This window comes from Melitaea cinxia, chromosome 5, assembly GCF_905220565.1.
Source record: "Melitaea cinxia chromosome 5, ilMelCinx1.1, whole genome shotgun sequence".
Lineage (NCBI taxonomy): Eukaryota > Metazoa > Arthropoda > Insecta > Lepidoptera > Nymphalidae > Melitaea > Melitaea cinxia.
The window spans coordinates 14,766,037-14,792,078 of NC_059398.1; the positions used below are offsets into that span (position 1 = coordinate 14,766,037).

At 32.6% G+C, this 26,042-nt stretch overlaps 3 protein-coding genes across 3 annotated transcripts; all 3 read right to left on the reverse strand.

Annotated features, from left to right (window-relative positions):
• Window positions 1-1,505: 1,505 nt before the first annotated feature.
• Window positions 1,506-11,019, reverse strand: LOC123653869 (UDP-glycosyltransferase UGT5-like). The gene is made up of 4 exons (XM_045589846.1): window positions 10,165-11,019; window positions 7,413-7,635; window positions 3,981-4,197; window positions 1,506-1,909 (listed from the first exon to the last, which is right to left on the reverse strand). The coding sequence occupies exons 1-4, from the start codon at window positions 11,017-11,019 to the stop codon at window positions 1,600-1,602; spliced, it is 1,605 nt and encodes a 534-aa protein (XP_045445802.1). The 3' UTR covers window positions 1,506-1,599.
• Window positions 11,020-13,968: 2,949 nt separating this feature from the next.
• On the reverse strand, window positions 13,969-16,829 carry LOC123654071 (vesicle transport protein SEC20). Its single transcript, XM_045590031.1, has 5 exons — window positions 16,630-16,829; window positions 16,214-16,386; window positions 15,042-15,199; window positions 14,458-14,561; window positions 13,969-14,222 (listed from the first exon to the last, which is right to left on the reverse strand). The coding sequence occupies exons 1-5, from the start codon at window positions 16,753-16,755 to the stop codon at window positions 14,058-14,060; spliced, it is 726 nt and encodes a 241-aa protein (XP_045445987.1). The 5' UTR covers window positions 16,756-16,829; the 3' UTR covers window positions 13,969-14,057.
• Window positions 16,830-22,035: 5,206 nt separating this feature from the next.
• Window positions 22,036-24,243, reverse strand: LOC123654072 (odorant receptor 46a-like). The gene is made up of 5 exons (XM_045590032.1): window positions 23,498-24,243; window positions 23,317-23,416; window positions 23,107-23,214; window positions 22,188-22,343; window positions 22,036-22,089 (listed from the first exon to the last, which is right to left on the reverse strand). The coding sequence occupies exons 1-5, from the start codon at window positions 24,217-24,219 to the stop codon at window positions 22,036-22,038; spliced, it is 1,140 nt and encodes a 379-aa protein (XP_045445988.1). The 5' UTR covers window positions 24,220-24,243.
• Window positions 24,244-26,042: the final 1,799 nt, after the last annotated feature.

Here is a 26,042-nt window from a genome sequence, read left to right on the forward strand (position 1 = left end):
AGCCATGGTTGCTACGTGTTAAAAAATTGCTTGCTGGGTTAGAGAGTCACCCACAATTCCTAACACGAGACAACAAGAGAGAGAGTATAAAAAATCCTACAGAATCTTAATTAATTTTTTTTTTTAAAACTCACAAAATCAACCACACTAAAGCAAAGCCTATACCTAAGAACTACAATGACTCACCCGGACGGCGAGAGAATCCAATCCAAAAAAGAGGCCCCGCAACACTCGCCCTGAGGCTTATATACCCTAGCAAACCCCCCGCGCGTCGCGACACAACTACCCCCTAAGGTGCACCGCGACGCAGTACAATACGAGGGTATTCCAAAATTAAATCAGTCGCCTAGAAAAAGTAAATAGCAACGCTAATGCATAACTGCTATTATACATCATCAGGAACGAAATCAGGCGCTATTAAAAATATATGCTACATGGTTTAACTGAAGTTCCCATACCAAAGTTTATTATTAGTATCAACCTGAACGAAAGGCAAAGACTCAATATTAGATAACAGCCGTTACTTAATAAAGCAACTTGCGACTTAAGTAAATACCAAATGATTGACTCCAGGAAATAATTTTAAGCAGGTCATCCTTTTATCTTACAATGGCATCATAGACGTAATAAATGAAACATACAGTGCAAGTCATTAGCGTAAAGATGATAGATGATAGACAAAGAAAAGACTTTTGACATTGCAAAACATCAAACAAGAAGTTATACTGGGAAGACGCTGACACATCGCATTAAATCGGATTGATTTTACGATATTGATAGCTATATTGGGTCATGGACTACTTATTATATCCTTTTTTTGGATTTCTTTGTCTAGTCTGTGATGTAGGCAGGTTTTTTGTAGTCTGTGTGCAGGCAGGCACAGCAACATCCTACTCAAAATCTGAAACAGCCCGTCTGAGGACCTCTACCTTACAGATCACGGCTAAATAATCTCTCTCAAGTAGTGCTGTGTTCCTGTGGTGAATAAGTTGAACTCCTGGGGAGGGTCGGGATTAGGGTTGGCAAAGCGCTTGCGATGCCTTTGGTGTTGGAAGCGTCTATAAGCTACCGTAACTGCTTACCGTCAGGTAAACTTATATACTGACCTAGTCGTAAAAAAACATAAGTTATAACAAAACAGCTTGCAGTATATTGACAAAAAACATACATCTTATGTACAAACAATTGTAAAAATGTTGTATGGTCTCTGTTCTAGGCCTTAGTCTATAATTATATATTTAGTGCGCTAACTAAAAGCAAGGATGTTATGTATATGAACGTAACGTAACAACGTTTCCAACCCGTCTACCCAGCGTGGTGACGACTATGGGCAAAACACATGAGTTCACGCCATTTTTGGCGTAAACTTGTGGAGGCCTATGTCCAGTAGTGGACTGCGAAAGGCCGCTGTGATGATGATGATGATGATGATAACAACGTTATTAAAGTTATTTGTTTAGTTTATCAACACTGTCTAATGATAAGAAAAAAATAAAAAGCCTTAAAAATATTAACTTTTTTATTAACCAGCGTGCAGCGCCCTAATTATTAAAAAAATAACAAAGATACCTTTACAGAATGCACATCAGCTTCTTACGATCACTCATGCTTGTTATTAATTTTCTGTTTATTTTCAGATTTACATAGTCCTATAAATAACTTTAAAACTAAAATTATTATTTTTAAAAACAAATAAACAACAAACAAAATTAACATAATTATTCCTAAAAGAATACTATAGACATCTATGAGTGAACTCTGGAACCAAGAATCGTGAGTTGACAACACGACTGATGGTGGCGCTGTTTTATGTCTTGCCACATACTCTGTCCAATAGATGGCGCTGTCTAAAACATTTATTGGACGATCGTGCCAAAGTTTTGAAACACGTTGAGCATTTTCCTGCATCCTGAAACATAATCACTAAAAATGTATTAACCATCCAACTAGCCGATAGAGTCAACTAATTAATAGTATTATATTTATAAAAAGTTGGCAACTAGACAGGTAAAATGGATTTAGGTATTATTCGGGCCATTACTTTCTTCATATTTAAATATATTATAACTAAATATCGACGATGGAAAGGCATAATGTATTATCCGCCATTTAGTAAAATGTTCAGGAGAGACGATTAAAGTTTTAAAAACTTTATAACTTTTAAAGTATTGGAGATATCTCTATGAAATTTTGTGAAATAGTAATAAAATTTATTACAAATGTATACATTTAATAAAAAATAACGTATGTCTAATATTTGTATTATTTTATGGAGTTAATACAAAATACCATAAAATCTCAGATAGGTAAAATTAGTCTATATCCAAATATTACATCCAAAAAATGTCAAGCAAAGTGTTTTATATCCAGAATATAATTTAATATTTTCAAGTAAATTGTTTTATATCCAAATAAATGTGATATTGCTATCGCGTAAAATGACTTAAAAACAAATCCAATCATGATCAGAGAGAGGTAAACACTTTTATGTAACCTTTTCATATCTATGCGAACCTGGTAAAACAGTTGTACAGACATCCGTGTATTCGAACAAAGAGGGTCAAGTAGCTTAACTACACTTAACTACTATTTAAGCCACAAACTAAACTTTAAAACAAAACAAAAAAATGAAAAATAAATGTTTAACTGAAATTATATTTATCATAAAGTTACAATTAAAAAACTGAAATAAACTTTCATACTGACGTTAACAAACATACTATATAACATATAATTATATTATTAAACTTAAATTAATATATGATAAAAAAAAATTAAGCTACAATATGTTCTTTGGACAGTTTTAATTTGTACTTAACGATTTTCAGTATTTTTAAAAGATTTACAAAAAATAACTCAAAATCTTAACACCTAACTATTAAAAAAAAATTCAGCCCACCATAACATCTTAGGTAATAAATACAGTTACAGTTATTATCTATCTCAACATTAGAAATGTCTTCAAAATCTGAGTCTGGTAGAACGTCTGCCTTATTGGCGGAGGTACGAAGATTCAAATACTCACTATGATATCTTTGAGGAATGACAAATGGTCAGTTTAAATGCAGATTTTATTTTTAAAAAAAAACAAGTAAATTTTGTTTTATTGTATTAAAATATATTCTAGAAAGAACAGAAAAACGACTCAACGCATAATGTTACCTTATTTTGGATAGGTAAAATGTATTATCTTGGAAACAATGGCATTTTAGAGTAGAGTAAAATGTATTAACTTACAATGACTAACATTTAAAATCGGAGTAAAATGTTTTAATTCTACTGATCAAGAAAAGTCAAGTTGGGTATAATGTATCAATTACAAAAATGAGAATATTATAATTTGGTAAACTGTTTTAACATTTAAATTTGGTTAAAGTCAAGCAAGGCAAAGTAGCATAAGATAAAATTTTTAGTTATGAGGTGTTTTAATGACAAAATCCACTATTTACTATAGAGTTAAAACACAAGAAAATATGAAAAACTTCAAAATCACTGGTGTATTAACGACCATAAAAGTCGTCAGATCGAGCTGAAACCAGGACCATTCGAAAGAGTTCATTCTCCCGATTCCAACGGTATATATAACTCGATATCGCCAAAAATGGCGGTTAATACATTATGCCTTTCCACCATCGATATAAATTATTAACTGTAGCCGTAGTTGCTTGCTGTTGTTAGTATAGAGGATAAGTAAGGATTTTTGGAATATTACTAGTAAAGGGGTAAAATATAAAGATTGCAATTCAGTCTATATGACTGATTTTATATAATGTTTACGAATAAATTAAAATATAGCGATAAAATAAATAATTCCACTTTACTTATGTAGTTATACAAAATACCGTTACAAAGAAATTATGAAAAGACTAGAAATCATTTAATATTTAGTAAGTTTTTATTAATATTAATATTAATTACGTTTAGAGTAAAAATTTTAATGGAAAACAATGTTTAAAATTCTATTATTTACTTAAACTTACTCAGGTGATGTTAAGTGTTTGATTGCTTGTATTAAGCTCTCATCATTAATATGGTCAAATTGCATAGTTGACCCCAGTCCACTCTCAGCGACGGCCGCAGCGTTAGAAAATTGATCTCCGAAGAAAGGAATCGTCAGCAGTGGTTTCCCACAGTGAGCCGCTTCAGATATGCTTAACATCCCACCATGAGATACAAATGCCACAGTCTTAGGATGACCTAAAATAATACACAATTAATTGGTTATTTAAAATGTTTTTTATTTATCTCATAAGACTTGCCACCGTTTTTTCTACAAGTTAGTACAGTTATTCGGTTCAGCCTGCAATATCCCACGGGTGGGCATAGGCCTCTTTGTCCATGTAAAAGAAAGATTAGAGCTTAATCCGCCAAGTTGCCTCAATGCGGTCATGCGTTTTTGTTTATAAGCTTATTATGTAAACTAACATCAATATATATAGGTATTACTCTTTTTTAAGAACTTTCTACGTATTCAGTTTTTTTTTTTCAATTTGGACACATATTTTTGTGGAGTAGGTACCCAAACTTTAGGACTCTAATTACTAATTAGTATATATGTATTTTAGTAAACTCATAACTTTATTCTGTTTTTCCCTCAATAAATAAATTATTCTGTGAGCGTACATTTTCCTGGATTTCTCACCTAAAAGGAAACATCAACGGAAAAATTCTTCTCTTTTTGTTTTTGACTAGTGTCTTTATTAGAGTCTACTCATTCCCCATTTAACCATTTAAAAGATAACTGGACATATGCATGTTTTACATAGCACCTGGGTGACCGGTATTTTTGTGTCGGTATTTTTTAGTAAATCGTGTTTTTTGGAAATCATATTTAAATACGAATTACATATTGATAAAATATAAATAATATTTTTCGATTTTACCGACATAATAATAAAAATTATGAACTGGTTATTTAAATAAAAAACCATGAGTCCAATTAGAAAAAAAAGCAAAAAATAATAGAACTCCATGGGACCCGAGGTCTTTTCGGTCGATCCCAACCGGCCAACTTCCCACCTGAGCTATGACAACTATATTGCCAATTGCGAAATTTACCTTTGGATTCTAACGATATTGTAGCAATTTTTATTGCCTAAAAACAGGGATAAAACGACGTTTTACAAAAATGAATCTTAGCTATATTGATTTATCGCTCCCGAAATCCCCTGCATACTAAATTTCATGAAAATCGTTGGAGCCGTTTCCGAGATTCAGATTCTAGATTATAGATATCAACACATATTTTTATTATTACCACATATGTAGGTATTTTCCAAACGGAGACTATTCACATATAAGTCTATAGGTATAACTAGCTATATCCGTGCGAATAATTCTCACTAAATAATTATAATAATAATCACTTTAAAAATTACAAAAAAGGACTTATACGTGAGTTGATTTGAAATTGAACAAAAAATTTACCAACCGTCAATCATGTTGACGTTGTTTAAAAGTTTAAGCCGTCACATATATAATTTTAATAATTAATTAATTTACAAAAACAAAAGCAACAATATTTTTTTTTATTTTTGGATGCCGGTAGAGCAATCAATGATGTATAAAATGATATATAATTTATGTGGATTAATTGTGAGTTTTTTTCCTAAAAAGGGAGGCAAACATCTTAACCTTAGCTTATTAATATATATGATAACGCTATATCTATGCATTACACACGCATTTTATAATGAAGTTTATCTATATCTAATCTAATTAAAACAAGTAGGTATAATAAACAACATTTTTTTAATGAAAATGAGGAGCCCCTCTAAGCTGCAACCATAACTACCATCGTGAAATTTAGAAAACATTTAACAACACCATTAATTTAAATATTCCACTAACATATTCCAATAATACATTGAAACCAGAAACGGATTTCTCAAAAGCCAATATATATTTATATTGTACGTGAAAGTTATTGCCAAAATGTTAAACTCTAAGAATACAGTTACTAGGCAGACTTAGCTGGTATAATCTTAAGACACTCCATACTATAGGACAAAATTACTTCTTACCAATATTTCCTCAACTTTCTATATCTATTTTTTTTTTAGTTATCGCAGGGTAACCCATTTACGGGTGATATCCAGGATTCCCGGGCATTCCTAGACCGTATGTCGGCTTCAGCACTTGGGGGTGCAATAGCGACCAAAACCCTTGCGGGAGCCTTCAGCCGCTTTAATTGGAGGGTCCCGGATCTGCAGGCAACAGGATCCCTCCAGCGACAGGCTGGCCTCGGCGAAAAGACCAGACTTCTCCTCCATGGGGACTGTCCGGCTCACCTCTGAACAATCCCGACGACGCCGTGTCTAGCAGGACCGGGTTCCCATCCCGGCCCGACACGGGTACAGGGGCGTTACTGGAAGCGCATTAAGTAGCGCCTTCTTGCGCCCAAATTCGTCTCCTGCGGACGGAGGCCTCGTCGGCGGCCCCCTCTCTCATCCGCTCGTCATTCTCCTTCTGGGACATTACTGTCTCGCAGAAGGAGACCTTCGCCTTCCAGGACTCGTCGTCGCCGAGCATCGCGGTGATGACGCTCAGCAGTGACAAGTCCCCCCGAGGAACTTTCTATACCTTAGGTTGATATTGATAACTTTTTTTTTACTTACAACATAAAAATAAGTTACACACCTAACCACCCAAGACCCGTAAACACATTTTTTTTTATACTGAACTACTGACTATATATAATTGTGTTTGCTCGCAAACGAAAAAAAACCGACATCAATTACATCAACAAGTAATACAACGTAGATCGACGAAAAAATAGTCAAGTAACTACGCGTTATCAAAGATTACTCAAAAAGTAGTTATCAGATCTCAATAAAATTTATATGTGACCACATGACAAACATCAACTTTCGATTAAATTAAAAATTATTAAAATCGGTATACCCAGTAAAAAGTTATTGCGGATTTTTAAGAGTTTCCCTCGATTTCTCTGGGATCCCATCATCAGATCCTGGTTTCCTTATTATGGTACTAAATCTGGGATATCTCCTTTTTAACAAAAAAAAGAATTATCAAAATCGGTACATTCAGTAGAAAGTTATGCGGTATAATACAACGTAGGTCGACGAAAAAAGCGTCAAGTAAAAACGCATTATTAGATATAACTCTAAAAGTAGTTGTTAGATCTCAAATAAATTTAAATGGAACCAATTGGCACACACCACTTTTCGATTAAAAAAAATTGTCGAAATCGGTCTACACGGTCAAAAGTTCTGATGTAACATACATAAAAAAAAATACAGTCGAATTGAGAACCTCCTCCTTTTTTGGAAGTCGGTTAAAAAACGGGATTCCTAGTTATTTTATTTTCTTCAATTGATAGAGGATTCAAGATTAATATTTTGATATTCTTAATATTTACAAGTATAACACAAAACTTTATTCATACTTACACAAAATGTCTAATTGAGGGAACCAATTGCTTATCAATATTTTATCATCGTCGATAGGAAGAGTTACATTATCCACTTTCCATAGAACCTTCTGAGGAATCTTCTTGAACGCGAGAAGAAATTGCTCTATTTTGTTTTTGGACATTGTATTCGCTCTAAGTAATGATCCAAAACTGACGTAAACAACACCAAGCGTCGCGCTGGACAAAAACTTTTCTAATTCCTAAAATAAAAATGATTTCCTTGAAAATAAGTTTTTGTTACGTACTTAATATATATATACACATAATTATGTATAATAATAGTTGTGTTTGCTCGCAAACCAAAAAAAACTGATTCCAATAATTACATCAACATTTAAGAGCCATTTCACAATTTTACGCTCTGCAAGTTTAGGTAAATTTGGTCGCATCGCGCGAGTCGTACGAGCCGCGCGATCTTTGTGCTAGTACGTATAGTGTGACAACCAAAAGACCATCGTGATCATTTTCTGATGTATAAGAAAAATTATAACTATGGTATAAAATGTTTTTTACATAATTAATTTGTTAAAAATTTCAAGTATGTTATATAACAACAGTCAATAAATTTAAAATAAAATTAAAAAAATCAATTTTATGAAACAATTTTTTTAAATTGATTTAGTTTTTTCAGTTTACGAATGAATCTAATATTTACGATATGAATAAAAAAGCATTTAATGACATCGACACCGACAAACATATTAATTAACAAATAACAAGACAAACAGATTGAAATGCCTATTTGTATTGATAGTGTGAGAAAAGAAAATTAAATTATCCATTTGTTTACAGAAATTATCATTATATTATTTTACAGTCATTTTCGTAATATGTTTATTTTATTTATATTTTATTATGAAAGTATCAAATGCGTTTTATCCGCTATAACAACAGGCGCTTGGCGCGTGTGAGCGAAAGAGACGGCTGCGCAGAATTTGGCGTGGACCTTACCTCTAAGAGCGCTAGCGCTCGACTGATTTACCGGGCTTGATGCGTGGCAATATATACTATCTTTTTATTATTTAATATAAAATGTATTAAAAATAATTACATCTTTTAATTATTTTTTTTGTATTCCTTAATGATGTAAGTTTACTTTGGTGAAGATAGTTCGTTAAAATTTCTTAGTTTTCTAAGAGAAATATCGCTTTTAAAATTGTACTTATTTGGAAAATATTCGTAACTTTAAATTTTTTTTATCGTTTAATAGAGATAAAAATGGAATAAAAATCTCTGATAGTGGACAACAAAATTATATTCCACATATTATGATATTTTTTTAAAATGGTTTCAACGTAGAGGTTATTAAAAAGTAGGACTTCAAAGTATACATTGCGACCGTTTACCCAGGGAGGAGGCTGATGAAAAGGTTAATAATTTTATACACATTATATAAATCAAAATTCTGATCTGACTATGGACTACAACAAAGGTTGCTCTATTATATTTCAAGAATATAAATTACATTATTGCATCCAACACTGAGATTAACGACGTCAAAATATTACAATTTCGCGGATTGTTACCGATTTTTGTGAAATGGCTCTTAATACACCTACACCTTAGTAGACGAACAAATAGTCAAGTAAATACGCGTTATCAAAGATCGAATTTCGATTGAAATTAAATGGGTGGTTCCATGACCGACATGACGTGACAAAGCCAGCCCTGCGGTCACCAACCCACCTGCCCAGCGTGATGACTATGGGCAACACACGTTCACGCCATTTTTGGCGCGAACTTGTGGAGGCCTATGTCCAGCAGTGGACTACAATAGGCTGAAATGATGATGATGAAGAAATGATGTACCTATTCAATGGGCAGGTAATGCATGTTATGATAATTTCTTCCTTTCCTTTATTAATGTTGTTTTATTTACAGATTGATTATTTTATAATATTTAAAAGCTATACTAACTAGCTTTTGCTTTATCAGTCACGGATTAGATCGTCACACATAGCATAATACATTTATGTTGGCCTTTCAAATGTTTGCCATGGACACAGGGGTAAATCCAATAGGGGTTCGTTGAGTGTCAAGCGTTTACATATGTTTATTATATTATCACTGATGGTCAATGAATGATTGATGATAATGAATGATTCACGATAGTATCTTTTAGTGCATGGTACTCTAATACATATATAATATGGACTAAACTATATATATGGTACTATAAACAAACCAAACAGAAAAAAAAATTGATAATAATATTTTATCTGCCGTATTAAATTTATATTGCCACTTTTCCACGTTTACGAGGTAGGTACATAAAAAATAACTAGTTCACCGTCTATAGCCATCAAGACGTAAAATATACCATTGAAATTTTGCATCCACATTTGCTTTGTATAGCATTGAACACTAATATTGAACATTAAACTTTCTAACTGAAATTCGGTTCAAGTGGTAGGGAAAACTATTTAAAAATTCAATGGCTATGTGTACTGCTCTTAGAAATGTACCGAACACGTTGCATCATTTATATTAATACACCAATATGTATAAATTAGAACCTTCTATGACGAGATTAATAATAGCATTAAGTGTTCTGTCTCTTACTTCTGTCCGTACTATTTTGTTCATCCTACAGTATAAAGATGATTGTAGCTGACAAAATAAATAGTTTTTATAGGTATTTACATCATAAACTTAAATTTAAATGTGTGTGATTTTTTTTTTTTTTTGAAACGTAGTGTAAATATTTTCCAAATAACAAAAACACATACCCCCTCTACTGGCTTGTTTTTTCCAATATGTATTCCCGCAATATCGAGAATTTGCGGTGTAATCAATCTCGCACCTGTTATAGAATGATGTTGGTAAACGAACATCATTTTTATTCTCTCTCTAGCTATTTTTTCGACGTCCAGTACTTCATTTGGAAGGTACTTGTTAAAAGTTTCCAAAATATTTTCCTGAATTTGCCATCTTCCCACGGAGTTCGCGTAAACATTCATAATATAGGATTCTACCTTCTGGAAAACTGATGGGTTTTTTCCAGCGGGAGAAAAATAAAATGAATTTGTCCCAACGTTAAACGGTATCCCAAGTCTTGGATAACTCCATGGTAGCAAAGTATGCGAAGTTATTCCAATAATAGGCGCATCGTAGGTCACAGCAGCAAATACCAGTGCACAGTCACTCATAAACTCCTCAACAAATATCACATCGAACTGATCTCTTTTTTCCCGTAGGGCATTAATATCCTTATTTGTAAAAAATAATTCACAATCCTTCCTAACATTCGATGGACCTATACCCATAAAATGATTGTAAAAATTATACAAATGCCAAAATGATGAACTAAATTTTTCGAAGTTAGTAATAGGGAGCATATTTGCAGATGTTCGATTAAAGTTAATAAACTTTAAATTCACTGAAGGATTCGGTTCAGGAAAATTGTTGATAACAGTGACGGTATGTCCTCGGATGGCCAATTCGCGAAATAGTGTTTGAAAGGCCATGTAATGGCTTTTGATATTTAAAGACACTATAGCAAGTATATTCACCGCACTGACATGATACAAAACTTGTGACAATATTATAAAAGTCAACAGAAATAAGATCTTGTAAAGAGCCATTATGCGCTCTCGATTGAGAGTTTAACGACCCCTTGTACGACCGTGACTGACGGTCGACCTAACCGACGGACAGCTATAAACTGACGATGAGTTATGTTGAATGAGAATTTCGCTTTGTGATAGGTATTTTCCGTACTATTTATTATAAGTATTATAACTGAAACAACAAAGATAATTATGCTAATAGTGGCTGTTTAATTAAATAATAGCGTAATAGAGTAATATTTATGACACTATCACGTTGAACTAAATATTTAGTGTTTAAAACAATTCAAACATTACAAATCGATTATTTAGTAAAAACAACATTGTTAAACTAAATACATAGAAACAATTTTCACTTTTTATTGCGAGTTTATTCGTTAAATGATGAAACAACGAAACAGCGGTGACGCCGAGTGACGCTGAGAGTGCCGATTTACGTCGATTTTCGCTGCATCTTGATACAGGTATAAAATAATAATATATCAGCTTTTATTGTACCGAAACGAACTCAGTCAGTCAGTTCAGCCTAAAGCCTCCCCAAGTTTGCGCCAGACATTCTAAATATATATATATATATATATATATATATATATATATATATATATATATATATATAAAATGTATAAATAATTTATATAAATTATCCAATCCTTTTCCGATACGAAGCTCTAGCGTTCATTTTTAGTTTTGATTTTAGAGTTTTATCTAATTATAATTTCCTCCATTCAATAGAGTATTTTAATATTTAAATATAATATATTAATATTTTTATATAATACTAGCTGTACCCTGCGCGCGTTGCTACGCTTTTTTTTTTTTTGGTCGTACCAACTCAGAAACCTTTGTTTCATGCACAACACTGCTGAAGATCATGACATAATCAAATGTATAGTTTATGATTATGTAAAGGACATACAGACTAATATTCATTTACATATATATATGAAACCCATCGTAAAAGGAAGAGAATACAACGAAAATTAAAGGAAAAATAAATTACGGGCGACCTGAGGTCGGGAAGTGGTAGGGAGTTTAAGGGTAAAAAACGGTTTATCTCGATTTTCGGCTAAACTACAAGTCCTATGGAAAAAAGTTCAATAGGGCAAAGTGGTAGTTAGTAAAAAATATTTTCACATGACCTCAAAATTCATTTGAAAAATTAAAAATAAAACAAGTTTTCGGTTTCTTATTTTTATCTTTTACAAGATAAATTTTTTTTTGACTAAATTTGGTGCAAAATCTAATTTTTTTAACCGACTTCAAAAAAGGAGGAGGTTACTCAATTCAACCGTATATTTTTTTACGTATGTTCGGGGATAACTTCGTTGTTGTTGATGAACCGATTTTGATAATTATTTTTTTGTTGGAAAGGATATATCCCAAGTGTGGTACCATGATAATGAAACCAGGATCTGCTGATGGAATCCCAGAGAAATCGAGGAAAACCTTCAAAAATCGTAATGATGACTAGTGAGTTTGTTAATTTTTTTCGTCTACATACGATGTATTAGTTGTCGATGTAATTAAAGTCGGTTTTTTTTTCGTTTACGTACAAACACAATTATATATTCCAGACACACAGTAATTGTTATGATTGAATATATTAAATTTGGAACGAAGTTCCTTACGGCAGGCTTGACATTTGACTGGGTGACCGAACTGAAAAAAATGTGATACTAAAACCATAAGAAAAATATATAACGGAAGTGACGTAATATCAGTCACACGACTGTATAATATGACGTTTGTAAAATATTACTAGTAAACTTTTTTTTAAATTATTTATGTAATTTTATACTGTCGACAAAAGTAAATAAAAACATGTTTTTTTTATTTCACTTAATAGTTTGAATTATTATTATTATTATTTTGTTTGATTTATTTTATTTTACTAAAATACTAAATTTCCTAAATACTTTTATGCACTTAATTAAAAACCAATCAACAAAATAAAAAAAATCGAACTAGAAATTATATATAAAATTCAACATTTTTTTTTTCAAATTGTGTTGCTTCTATCCGAACTATCCGAAGGAACTTCGTTCTTACCTGGTGTCCCATGACACCACATATTTATATTCACCTTATTTTGAACTCAATATCTAAAAGGCAGAGCACAGCCTACCGACGAATGTTTACTTAATTTTATAAAGAGGAAAAATTTGATTGTTTATTTGTATTGAATAGGCTCCGAAACTACTGAACCGATTTGAAAAATTTTTTCATGGAGGAGGAAGAAGCTACACTATCCGTAGGTGACATAGTCTATATTATATTTAAAAAGAAATCTGTGAAAAAATTATTATGAAATTTTTGTTAAATACCCGTCCGAAGCCGGGACAGGGTGCTAGTAACATATAAAGTTCATATATAAAGTTCCTGTTGTTCCTGTGTGGTTACGGTAGTAAGAATATAGCCACCCCCACTCTTCCCGTGGGTGTCGTAGTAAGCGACTGGGGGATAACAGGGTTCCACTACCACCTTGGTACTTAAAAAGCCGACCGATGGCGGAATAACCATCGAACTGCTGGCTTTGAAATAGAGAGACCGAAGACGGGCAGCAGCGTCTTCGGTGCGACAAAGCCTGCCCTGCAGTCTCCAACCCGCAAGCCCGGAGTGGAGGCCGGCTGTATTAGGCTGAAATGATGATGAGGATGATGATAAAGTTCCCAACTTTTTGTATTTTGCGTTTTTTTCTGCGTTAATCTTCCCCCCGTTCATCCCGTGTTAATTTTGGCACAAAAAGCAAAAAAGAAACATCGGTTTATTCTCAAGAATTCGTGTATTTATTATACTTATATTGATTTTATATGCATAAAATATATACATAAATGTTTAAGAAAACTGTTATAATTAAGTATGTCTTATTACAGAATAGTCCCTAAAACAAGTACCTACCTATATTTTTTCAATTAAAATTACAATCGTCAATTATCATTAAAAATTATCAAAAAAACCCATACAATAATTCATACTCATTTATTACATAACATTCATCATAATACACAATAAAATAAATAAATTCAAATACAAAAATTGTAAAATATCAATAACTAAAACAATCTCTTTTGAACTATATACAAACATACAGCTAAAAAGAATAGGAATGCAAAGAACATTATCACTTTATCAGTGAACTCCCGCCGTCCATACTTCTTTAAGAGTTTACTCGATTGTGTTATTGTACTTCCTGTGTTTTGAAGTTCAGCTTGAGTACCCTAAGAAAATAATAAACTTATATTTATGTTATGAACTTGTATTAAATACAAGTAATTATGGATTCTACAATACTATTTCTATGATTATAAGAATGCTTATATTATAATAACTAATATATATTAAATTTGTTAACTTGTTCAAAAATTTTTAAGCATTTTGATACACAGATGAAAACAATGAATTACCTAAGTATGATTTAATATTCCTATTGAAATAATAGTGCATCATACTCACGTGTACTGTAGAACTAGATGACACTAAGCTATCCAATGTGTCTTGACTCCTTTGAGTTGTTGCCGCTAATTGTCTACTGATAGAGAGCAGTCGTTCCGTAGCACCTGACAGATACAAAAAAAAGTATTCTAAAGTAATTATGTTGAAATTCAGGCTTTTAAACATGGATAAATAAAAACAAATATTTTAACATACACTCATAGTCTTCCTATTCTAAGATAGGCAACTTAATCCCTGTATTGTAGGCATTATTTAATTAATATCGCTACACATTTTTTTACATACTTATTTCTTGAGAATACAGATAATTTAGTTTTTTTTTTATTACAAAGGTGGCAGACAAAAACGTACACTCTACGTGATGGTAATAGGGTACAGTAGCTTATGTTTACCAGCAACACCAGAAGCATCAAAAGTGTGTTGCTTATCTTATCCTAGACCCTCGTCATGAGGTCTGGCTACCATACTCACCACAGGAACACAAGACAGACCCAGGAAGACTTTTAGAGTAGTGTCATTTAGCTGTGATATTTGTTGTAGTAGAAACTACATGAGTAACATATGGGGTAAAAATATATAAGTACCTGTGGACATTTTCAACAAGCCATCTCGGTTGATTTTCTTTATCCTATTTCTGAACATCGATTCCTCTACATCGCCAGTTTTTAACAAATCCTCTCTTTGAGCTTTTTCAATAGCAAACATACTGCTTATGTTAGCTTCTTTGAATTCCTTGAGAAGACTGAAAATTAGATTATGCTTTTTAATAAGACATGTTTTACACTAAAGCACACAAAGCAGTTCCCTTATATATGTAATTTATAAAAATGTCCTAGTTTTTTTACATTTGCAAAAGTATTGTTAAGCCAAACTACCTACTTCCATATTATTTTTAAAAATACTCTAAATGTATTAAACATAAACACACCTGGTAAAAATATGCTTACATGATACACAGCCTATGTGTCAGCACATGTACTTTTTATTTTATTTATTGAAGTAAATGTATATAACACATGTATAAATAAAATGGTAAGTGAGTAATTATGTACATCGCCGGCAAGAAATTTATGGGGTTGGGGGGAAAGGGGGTGGGGGGTGGGAGTTAGTGTGGGGTCCCCCCCCCCAGGCAACTATTTTCGTATAAACCCTGTTGTTACAGAGATATCGTGGTTGAAGTTTTGAGGTTAAATTTTTAAATCAGAAAAAATTAACCTACCACCTTTGAGGTTAGAATAATGCTTAACTCCAGCAAGGGCTGCCATCCCACCGCGCCTCCGGCTTACAAAAAACACTCTAGAGGTAGGGCAGACTAAGACCACGTGGACAGTGGCATGCTCCGATTCGGTTTTGGGTATTTTTCGAATTTCTATACCTATATTCTAGCACGTAATGTTACTAATTTTATTAGAATATTATGTCTGATGCGTTATTTTGTTTAAAAGTGTCTATTTGTCAGACGTTAAAGGTCAGTTCGTATCATATTTTGATCTTGCAGTAAAGTTCGTTTTTACGTACATTTGTTCAAAAAGAACATGTAAAAGTCGCAGAATGGAGCATGAGTATACTTTCTGCAGCACCGGAATTAACGTAGAGTCAGAGATAACAAAAATTTAACCTTCCATAAATTAATCACCTGTGATGTACATCATAGCCAAAAAAATAACCCTAACTTATCAACTTCAAAATGACAGCTCGTAATCTAAAGTCTAGCCAATAAATTAAAGTCAGAAATATCTTAATACAAATTGTATACCCAGCTAGTAGATGCCTTTGAGATGCCACCTCAAGAAAATATTTTTGATCTCCCATATCAGTAGCATAGGAATCTAAATTTTCTAATTCTTCTCTTAATAAGGATAGTTTAGCTCTGCCTTTGTCATTTAGATGATTTAAAACTTCCATCGAATCTCTACAATCTAAAATATCCTGTAACAAAGAATGTTCCAATAATATTATTCCATTTTATTCTTAGATTTATGTCACGTTTACAGGCCAGCTTTACATTGTAGAATATTACTAACAATATCTATTTCAATTTTATTCGGAACTTTTTATTCATATTCATACAAAATGATAAAATAGCTTTAGATTAAATGATATGAAAACATTATAAAATTGCTCGTTATTATACTTTGGGTCATTGCTACGAAAAAAAAATAGTTTACTTGCCTGAATTATAGCTTTCACTTGAAAATGATAAGTTGCTAAATTTTGAATAAAATTCTGATAAGTTACATCTGGTTCCTCTACTTTTGGAATTTTATTATTCATGTTTACATTCATTGTATAAATCATTTTTGTATATTTTTCTTATTTTGTTCTCGAAATTAGTTGTGAACTGTCACTGTCATCCACAGACCTCTGGCTGTCAATCTATTGTCAACCCCATAGATAAAGCATCTTTAAACAAACCACACGGTCAAACTTCAAACTAATAATGAATCCGAAAATATATCTTCTATACAAATAAATAATACAGTTGCGTCTAAGCCATTTAAATGCATGCAATTAATTAAAACTAAAAACTGTAATGGCTGCGAAAAAAAGAAAAACTGTCTTGAGTTCCTTTTGTTCTTCACGTCATATCTCGGTATGATTATGTTTTTAATATTATTTAAAGAATAAGAAAATTGTTTTATAGGGTTAAACTTATTAATAACAATTATTGTTTTGTGTAATTTTTATATAACTGGAATTTTGTACCGCCATATTTTTTCCTTTAATATACGGTAAATTGTAAAATTATTTGTACATATTTGGTTACTTTAAACCCCATAATGTATTTATTAAAACTAAAAAAAATTGGTTGCCTGTAAAGTCGGTATACGGGCGAAAGTTTTACGTGACAACGACTTTGAGTGGTAAAATAATTTTAATGTGAATATTCATTCGTATAGTAGGAAGAAGGATGAAATAATAGTAACAATTTAAAACATTTATTTATACAAAGAATTATATTTAAAACATTAATTTATACAAAGAATCTCGCACTGAATTTCATTCACTTTTTATGTCTGTCTCTCTCGCTCTTAGGCGGGCTAACCATGCCCGCGTGCCTCTCACTCGCTCTCATTGTGACCGCATAACGTGAGCGGAGCGTACGCAGTTTCTTAAAGTGTCACCCGGCAAACCAATTTATAAGACGTTGTCACGTCAATAAAATTGGAGGTTTGTAATATTAAAATAACCGCTTTTTACTAAGTGCATATGGATGTACAGATGGTACATATACCAAAATAGCGGTATGTAAGCTATCTGTTAGCTGTTTTTTGGGCAGGACAACGTCTGCCGGGTCAACCAGTTTTTAATATATGTTTTTCGTTATTGTTAAGGCAGATTGTACAAAATAAATTTTAAAAAATCAATATATTTACAAAAAAGGATGTACGAAGTTCTTAGCAGGACTTGATAACGTTACTAATTATTATAAATACTTTTATTCAATTATTCATACCCAAATTATGTGTATGTGTGTATAGAACTAGGACGTGCCCTGCTATACACAATATACACTGCTATAAAAAACTAACGGTAAAATAACTTTGCAACTTAAAAAGTTACGCTTCAGCCTGTAATATCCCACTACTGGGCATAGGCCTCTTTCCCCATGTAGGAGAAGGATCAGAGCTTAATCTTAACTTAAAAAGTATTTAAACGTAACTACATATTTATGGTTTGAGTTTCATTGATAAAATTTAAAAAATTTATTCCGTATTCGTCGTGTTCTGAGCTCAACAAAAGTACTCCAGATTTTTCTTAACCCAGATTCAGGGTCGGATTCAAGGGAGGGCAAACGGGACTACAGCCCCGCGGCCTCCACAAAAGAGACACGCCCACAGTAAACACTACTTAAACAATCTTTCCTTTCATATTTTTCGCATTTTATCTTTCAAAAAATGACCGTTTCATTTAGAAAATAATTTGGGGCCAAGTGGCCTCCACTCCTTTGTTGACCCAAGCCGTCGGTCGTCAAGCTTCGTCGTAGTTCAGATTCATCGTAAAACGTATAGTCGGTCAAGAAAATGGTTTTATTGGTTTAATAATTGTGTTTGCTAGAAAAAGAAAAAAATCGACATCGACAAGTAATACAAAGTAAGTAGACGAAAAAAATTAACAAATGCACTAGTCGTCACTACGATTTTCGAGGGTTTTCCTCGATTTATCTGGGATTCCATCATCAGATCCTGGTTTCCTTATCATGGTACCACCCTTGGGATATCTCCTTTCTAACAAAAAAAGAATGATCACAATCGGTTCATAAACGAAGAAGTCATCCCAGAACATGCAATATATATATATATATGATCGAATTGAGTAACCTCCTTCTTTCTTGAAGTCGGTTAGAAATCTGTACTTGATTAGGATACCGTACCCAAAGATCACACCAGGAAAAGTACATACCTTGGCTTCATTTTGGACGATAAATTGACATGGCGAACCCACTTAGAACACCTGAAAAATAAACTTACACAGTTCATTGAGGCGCTACGGAGGATGTCTTCTTGTATACCACCTAAAATACGATATATGCTGTACACTTACATATTTATAATAGAGGTCTGGGGCAGCGCCGCTAAAACGAATATTATGCCATTACAGCGTGCATAAAATAAAGCTATTGAAGTGTTGTTCCAATATCCCAAGCTAACACCTATTTCTATATTATACAAAACCACCAAAATACTTAACCTTGAGCAAATTTACACTGTAAACATAATATGCATGTTAATCTATAATAATATTAATATATATAAAAGCGAAAGGTCACTCACTCATCACGAAATCTCTGAAACTATAACACGTACAAACTTGAAATTTGGCAAGTAGGCTCCTTATAAGACGTAGGCATCCGCTAAGAACGGATTTTACAAAACTCGACCCCTAAGGGGGTAAAACGGGGGTTGGAAGTTTGTATGAAAGTCCTATGTTTTTGAAGTAAGAGACTTGAAATTCAAAATGTAAGTTTTATAGATGGTGAAAAGGTGTCCAAATAATGTATCTTTAGAAATCAACTCCTTTTTGGGGTTAAAACGGGGGATGGTAGGTTGACTCACTGATCACGAAATCTCCGAAACTATAACACCTACAAACTTGAAATTTAGCAAGTAGGCTCCTTATAGGGCGTAGACATCCGCTAAGAACGGATTTTATGAAATTGGACCCCTAAGGGGGTAAAAGGGGGGTTGGAAGTTTTGTGTGAAAGTCCCATGTTTTTGAAGTAAGAGACTTGAAATTTAAAATGTACGCTCTTTAGATGGTGAGGAGTTGTCTAAATCTTTTTTATATAAATACATAGCAATGTATATATATAAAAAAGAAAGGTCAGTGACTCACTCATCGCGAGAACTCAAAAATCGGTGGATGGTCCCATCCGTCCAGGATGGACAAAGATTAAATTTGGCAGGGAGGTAGATTATAGTTAGCAGACGTCCGCTAAGAACGGATTTTGCGATATTCCACCGCTAAGGGGGTTTAATTGGGGTTGATAGTTTGTATGAAACATTAACAACAGCTATAAGTTGGCCTGATAGGTTTTTTATACTGCAGCCTGAAAATAAAACTAAAAATGTAGTGTGTAGAGAGGTTTTATAAATATAACTATTAAATTTTACTAAATTGTGGCTTTTAAAAAGTCACCCAGTGTGATAAGCATTTCAAGTGACTGAAATAAAAAAATAATTGCGTTAAACATCTTAATAGTAATGCATATCTTCATAACCATGCGAGCGTAGTCGTGGGTAACAGTTAGTGTATTATAAAACAAAGTCCCCAAAAGTGTATGTGATCGATTCCCTCGAAATCTATTGAACGGATTTTCATGCAGTTTCACCAATGGAGAGAGGGCTTCAAGAGGAAGGTTTACGGAACGGCTAAGCCGATTTTGATAATAGTTTCACTAGAAGTTTGATGTGTTGTTGGAAAACTTTGTGACACACTGATATCAACGCGGGCGAAGCCGCGGGCACATCTAGTAAAAAATATATATCTGGAGACATCCGCACGCAGACAGCTCTTACCAAACGCGAGTATACACACAACTTAAGAAATTCACACAAACTGAAACTTTTTACACCAAGAACAGGGTACGGTAAAAGAAACATTTTCTATGATGGTGTCATGAGGTACAATAAACTACCAAATGAAATAAAAATATGAGAAAACCTTTCTATATACAAAAGTAAATTAAAACAATATATACTTGAAATATAATGTGTATAAATAAATATAAAACATAAATGACTAAATATAAGAAAAAATAAAAAATAATAAAAAATAAATTAAAACAATATATACCTAAAATATAATGTATAAATAAACATAAAACATAAATGAATAAATATAACAAATAAACAAATAAAAAAAAATACAATCACAACAAAAAATTACTCATAAACTTGCACATTATCTTATCAAACTACCTACAATCAAACGAAAACACAAACTTAACCATCTTCGCATTAAGATTAATAATACTCGTATTAAACAAATAAATAAACTTGATTCTTTATTGCTACCTTTCCCTTTTTTTGAGTCATTAGCTATTTAAACAAATACGGTCGAACTGTTTATTACATATTTAATAAAGTATCTATATTTACAATACTCATAAGTGAACTGTAATGTTCTTGAGAAAATAAACTTCTTTAAACCTAAAGTATATAACTTATATTTATATAAATAGATACATATAGGACGTAATCAGCGGGTGCTATTCTACCTCCGCGATTCCACCGGTGTTCACTCAAACTAGGGCCCGTCGCAACACTTAAGACATAATACACAAAATAGGACACCTAATGAGAAAAAAATACTTGTATCATTTTTTCATCAATATCTTCATCTATTATAGTACTGGAATTCACTTCAGCCTATCGCAGTCTACTGTTGGACATAGGCCTCCACAAGTTCGCGCCAAAAATGGCGTAAACTCATATGTGTTGCCCATAGTCACCAACCACCCTGGGCCGGTTGTTGGTGACCTCGGGGCTGGTTTTATCGCACCGAAGATGTTGCTGCCCGTCGTCGGCCTGTGTATTGCTAAACCAGCAGTAGGATGGTTATCCCGCCATCGATCAGCTTTTTAAGTTCCAATGTGGTAGTGGAACTGTGTTATCCCTTAGTCGCCTCTTACGACACCCACGGGAAGAGAGGTGTGGCTATATTCTTTACTGCTGTAGCCACACAATATGAAAAACTACTATTAAATATAAACTAATTATAATAAATATAATAATAATATAGTAGGCTAATTATAAAACACTATTTCTCACATTTATTTGGTAACATAATCTTAATATATATAAATCTCGTGTCACAATGTTTGTCCTCAATGGACTCCTAAACCACTTAACCGATTATAATAAAATTCGCACACCATGTGCAGTTCGATCCAACTTGAAAGATAGGCTGTATTTTATTTTGATATATTAATTATTATATTTAAGAAAAAAATAAAGAAGGCGGTACAAAGTTCGCCAGGTCAGCTAGTAAATATTATAAACATTTAAACTTAAATATAATTGAAATAAATATAAATCTACTCGTACATAATGTACTACATATTTATAAAGATATTTAATCCACAACATCATTTAAAACTGCAAAAATAGAATACGCGTTGTAGAGTGCCTGAAAATATGAAAACAGGTGTTGTATATTTCAAACCCATAGAGTATTTAAAAATCTACACAATTAATGTTATGCAAATGTTTTATGATGAGTTTTACCTGGCTATACGTTTGAATACACATTACAGTCATCCCGCCGGCGCTCAACGTTAACGGTATTTGAGAGGCTCTTATTACGGTCAAAACATCTTTCTGCATGTCAACTGGCCAAGAAGTCCAACCTGATTCATATGCTGCCTGAGCAATGCCTGTACTCTTCGCGAAAATTTGTTTATATTTAAATTTTCGTAATATTGTAAGAATCAGCTAAAATATACTTAGCTCAGATAAATTGTATTTTTACTAGAAAAGTTTTAGGGTTAGTTCTGACTGAACCCTAAGATGAGATTGCCACAGCATAATTTTTGCATATTATAATTTGTTATACTTATTTTTTTTTTATGTCACTACGAGTAGGCAACAAGCGTACGGCTCACCTGATGGTAAGCGATTACCGCAGCTTATAGACGCCTGCAACACCAGAAGCATCGCAAGCGCGTTGCCGACCCAATCCCCCCAGGAGCTCTGGTCACCTTACTCACCAACAGGAACACAATACTGCTTGAAAACAGTATTATTTTGCTGCGATCTTCTGTAAGGTCGAGGTACTACCCCAGTCGGGCTGCTCCATATTTTGAACAGGAAATTCCTGCTGTGCCCTTATTATTAATATGCGATCATTAGTAAGAATATTTTACCTTTTTTTATATCGAATTTTAATAGTTTCGTAATAGTTTTAATAAACTACTTTTGCAGTACTAAAATTTAATAGTTTTCGAGTTTTAGGCAAAAAATCGAAAAAAAGCAGATTTTTTTGCTTTTTTGGGATTTTTTCAATGCTGTGTCACTAAATTTTGTCCGCAAACCTCAGATTCGAATTCAACACCCCAAAATACGAATAGGACGAAAGAAATCAGAACTACCCCAAAACTTTCCCACTAGCGGCCCTTTAGAGTACATATTGACTGTATTAACTTACTTGAATTATTAATTCGTTTCCCAAATAGCAGAAAATATACGCATTTAATAGAGCTAAACCAAGATACCCTATAAAGGAAGCCACAAGGGTTTTTTCTTCCAAGCTTACCTTAAACAATCGTACACAAGTAATTATCAAAAGTATAAAAGTTACATTAATTGTTTTAATGATACTATTATATTAGAAGATAATTTCTATCAAATTACTTACCATGGTCACCATTAAAGCATTTAAACACAATTCAATCGTTACAGCCAAATTTTGAATTAAAAAGAATTCCTTGAATATATTTGTTAATATCTTAGAATATCTATAAACAAAATATATGAAATGAATACAAGGGACAGGTATATAGTACCTAATTTAATTTTCTTAAAAATAGTATATATACCTTATTATGCGAACGTGCTTCTTAATTATTTCTTTGAATTCAATTCTAGCAAGACCCTCCCTTTCTTCGGAATATGACAAGTTCTTCAGTCTCTGTTGCAGCTCAACTAATTGATCACACAAATACAAAACAATACTACAAACAATACCTTGGATAGCAAACGCTCGGTACAAACAAGGCACAGCAAAATTAATTGCTAATATTTGACTAGCTAAAAGCAAAGACATTCTGCTCTTTAATGGATCAAATGGCATCCAAGCTTCCAAAATCATTTCACCCTTCAACTGACTCAACATACTAAAAGTAGTAACTATAGTAGTTGACACCAGAGTTATTATTATTACGTGAATAACCATTAGGTATCTTCTTTCGGGACTAACCTCGTCGCCTGAATTCCTTATTTCATTAATAAGGTTGCTTAGTTGTTTCCTTTTTAATACGAAGAACAATATCTTTGATACAAAGTTGTAAGCGGCGAGAGATTTGTCTAAATTAGTCATAAAAACTATTATTTTGTCTTTATTCTGATAAGTACCAATCCCAGTCACGATAATAAAGATTACCGATAAAATATGAAGTATTATTTCGTATACTTTATACATATATCTTTTGTTACGTCCCCAATTATCGTTTGGCCACAACCCAACCATGGTAAGATATTTTATGTTGAAATCAAATAAATTTGCGTTGACCAAATGACCGCTTATTCTTAAGAAAGCCATTTTGCAAATACGGAATAAAGCAATTCGTAATTATACTAAATTATACAATTGAATTGCCATTGAACAATCAAAGTTATGTTATGTATAAAACTTAGCAAAGTTTGCCATTTAAAATTATGTGCACTTTAAATTTTAAAACGTTAACAAGCACATTTGCAACGCAACTTATTTTATGCTTCACATTATTCTTCATTAGAAATTTTTAAGCGAAACTAAATTTAAAAAATAATGAACAAATAAGTATACAAAATTAGAATTTGGGTAAGTATTTATGTAAAAGTATATATTTTTCACGTATGCTTAAAAATCTTATACTATATTCTGCTAAAACTTCTAATGCGTGTGCTTGTTAATTACTTAACAAAGGAGCAATGTTGTAGTAATACGTTATTTATTTGAAAAGAAATGAATTGAGCTAAAACAGCCTCTAAACTTTAAGCGTGTGTGACGTTTAAATGAAGACAGACGTGTCCTGGAATGGAGACCGCGTGTTGGCAAACGAAGTATGGGACGTCCTCCGACCCGCTGGACTGACGATCTACTTAAGATTGTCGGAGTAGGTTGGATGAGGATTACGGAAAACCGGAATGTCTGGCGCCAACTTGGGCAGGCCTACGTGCAATAGTGGACTGCGATTGCCTGAACTGGCTGACTGATTTTGTTATGAATATTTTTGATTGCATTGGTAGTAGAGGCGATTTGTCATAACTTCATGAGGCTAATGTACAAAATGTAAGGTGACGACTTGCCATTGACTAACGAACTATTGACCAACATATAGCCTTATCGATATATTTATACGAATAACTATTTTTAAGTAGTAACAATTCTCGATCTTTTTCAGAAAGGGAATTAAAAGTATTTTAAAGGATAGAAAAAATAATGAAAGCATACCTAATGACTATGTAATCTGTTAAAAATGGAAAACAAATGTTTAGTTTTCTTTTGAATTGTATCAATCATGCTGCTCATTATCCAATGTACGACAGACGAAAAAGTATTCAGTTGAATTAATATCAAAAAAATCGAAAACTTAAACTTTTTACGTTTCGCCTTAATATCCCACTGCTGGGCATAGGCCTCTTTCCCCATGTAGGAGAAGGATCAGAGCTTAATCCGCCACACTACTCCAATGCGGGTTGGCGGATATATTCCCTACTATGAGTAACGATCGCTATTATGTGTACATGATAACGACCGGAACCAACGCGCGACGGCTTAGTGTTCTCCGAGGCACGGTGGGGAGACCCACTAGAAACTTTTTACATTGCGTATTAAATAAAACAATCACATCATTATTTACATTTTATTTCAGTCCATCAATATACTTTTAAAATAAAATGTAAACTCAAGAGAAAGCCTCGTGGATGAAGGTAATTTTAGTTTTTGTAAATCTTGAGGAGTATTTACATTTGCTTCTTAGTAACTTAACTAGTTTCTTTGGTCCACAGCAATATAGGTTTAAATGATGCCTGAAATTAAATAAAAAACATGTGATATATATCTTCATATAAGCACTTGTTATCCCCATTTTTAAAACGTCATATTCATGTGTATTCATTTTAAAGTATTCTTTGAAAAATAATTCAGCAGAATTAAAAACAAGATGATTAAGTAATATTTAATTTTATTTTAAACAAAGAGTTAAATTTTGGAAACTTATAATCAAAGAAGGAATAAAACAATATAATATGTGCGCAATCCACAAAATTGTAAATACTAAATTAATATATTTTAAATTATGATTTTGTAAGTTTTCTAAACATAATATTATGAAAAAATTCGGAATATAGTGATTTTAAGAATAGAAGACATTTTTAAGA

Coding starts and splice junctions, on each gene's coding strand:
- LOC123653869 (XM_045589846.1), bottom strand. CDS start 11,019: ATGGCTCTTTACAAGATCTTATTTCTGTTGACTTTTATAATATTGTCA. Junction 7,636..10,164: donor AAAACAAGCCAGTAGAGGGG/GTATGTGTTTTT, acceptor TTTTTATTTTAG/GAATTAGAAAAGTTTTTGTC. Junction 1,910..3,980: donor AAACACTTAACATCACCTGA/GTAAGTTTAAGT, acceptor ATTATGTTTCAG/GATGCAGGAAAATGCTCAAC.
- LOC123654071 (XM_045590031.1), bottom strand. CDS start 16,755: ATGATTTATACAATGAATGTAAACATGAATAATAAAATTCCAAAAGTA. Junction 15,200..16,213: donor CAAAGGCATCTACTAGCTGG/GTATACAATTTG, acceptor TCTAATTTTCAG/TCTTCTCAAGGAATTCAAAG. Junction 14,223..14,457: donor CATCTAGTTCTACAGTACAC/GTGAGTATGATG, acceptor TTATTTTCTTAG/GGTACTCAAGCTGAACTTCA.
- LOC123654072 (XM_045590032.1), bottom strand. CDS start 24,219: ATGGCTTTCTTAAGAATAAGCGGTCATTTGGTCAACGCAAATTTATTT. Junction 23,215..23,316: donor ATGCTTTAATGGTGACCATG/GTAAGTAATTTG, acceptor CGATTGTTTAAG/GTAAGCTTGGAAGAAAAAAC. Junction 22,344..23,106: donor GAAACGAATTAATAATTCAA/GTAAGTTAATAC, acceptor ATTTTCGCGAAG/AGTACAGGCATTGCTCAGGC.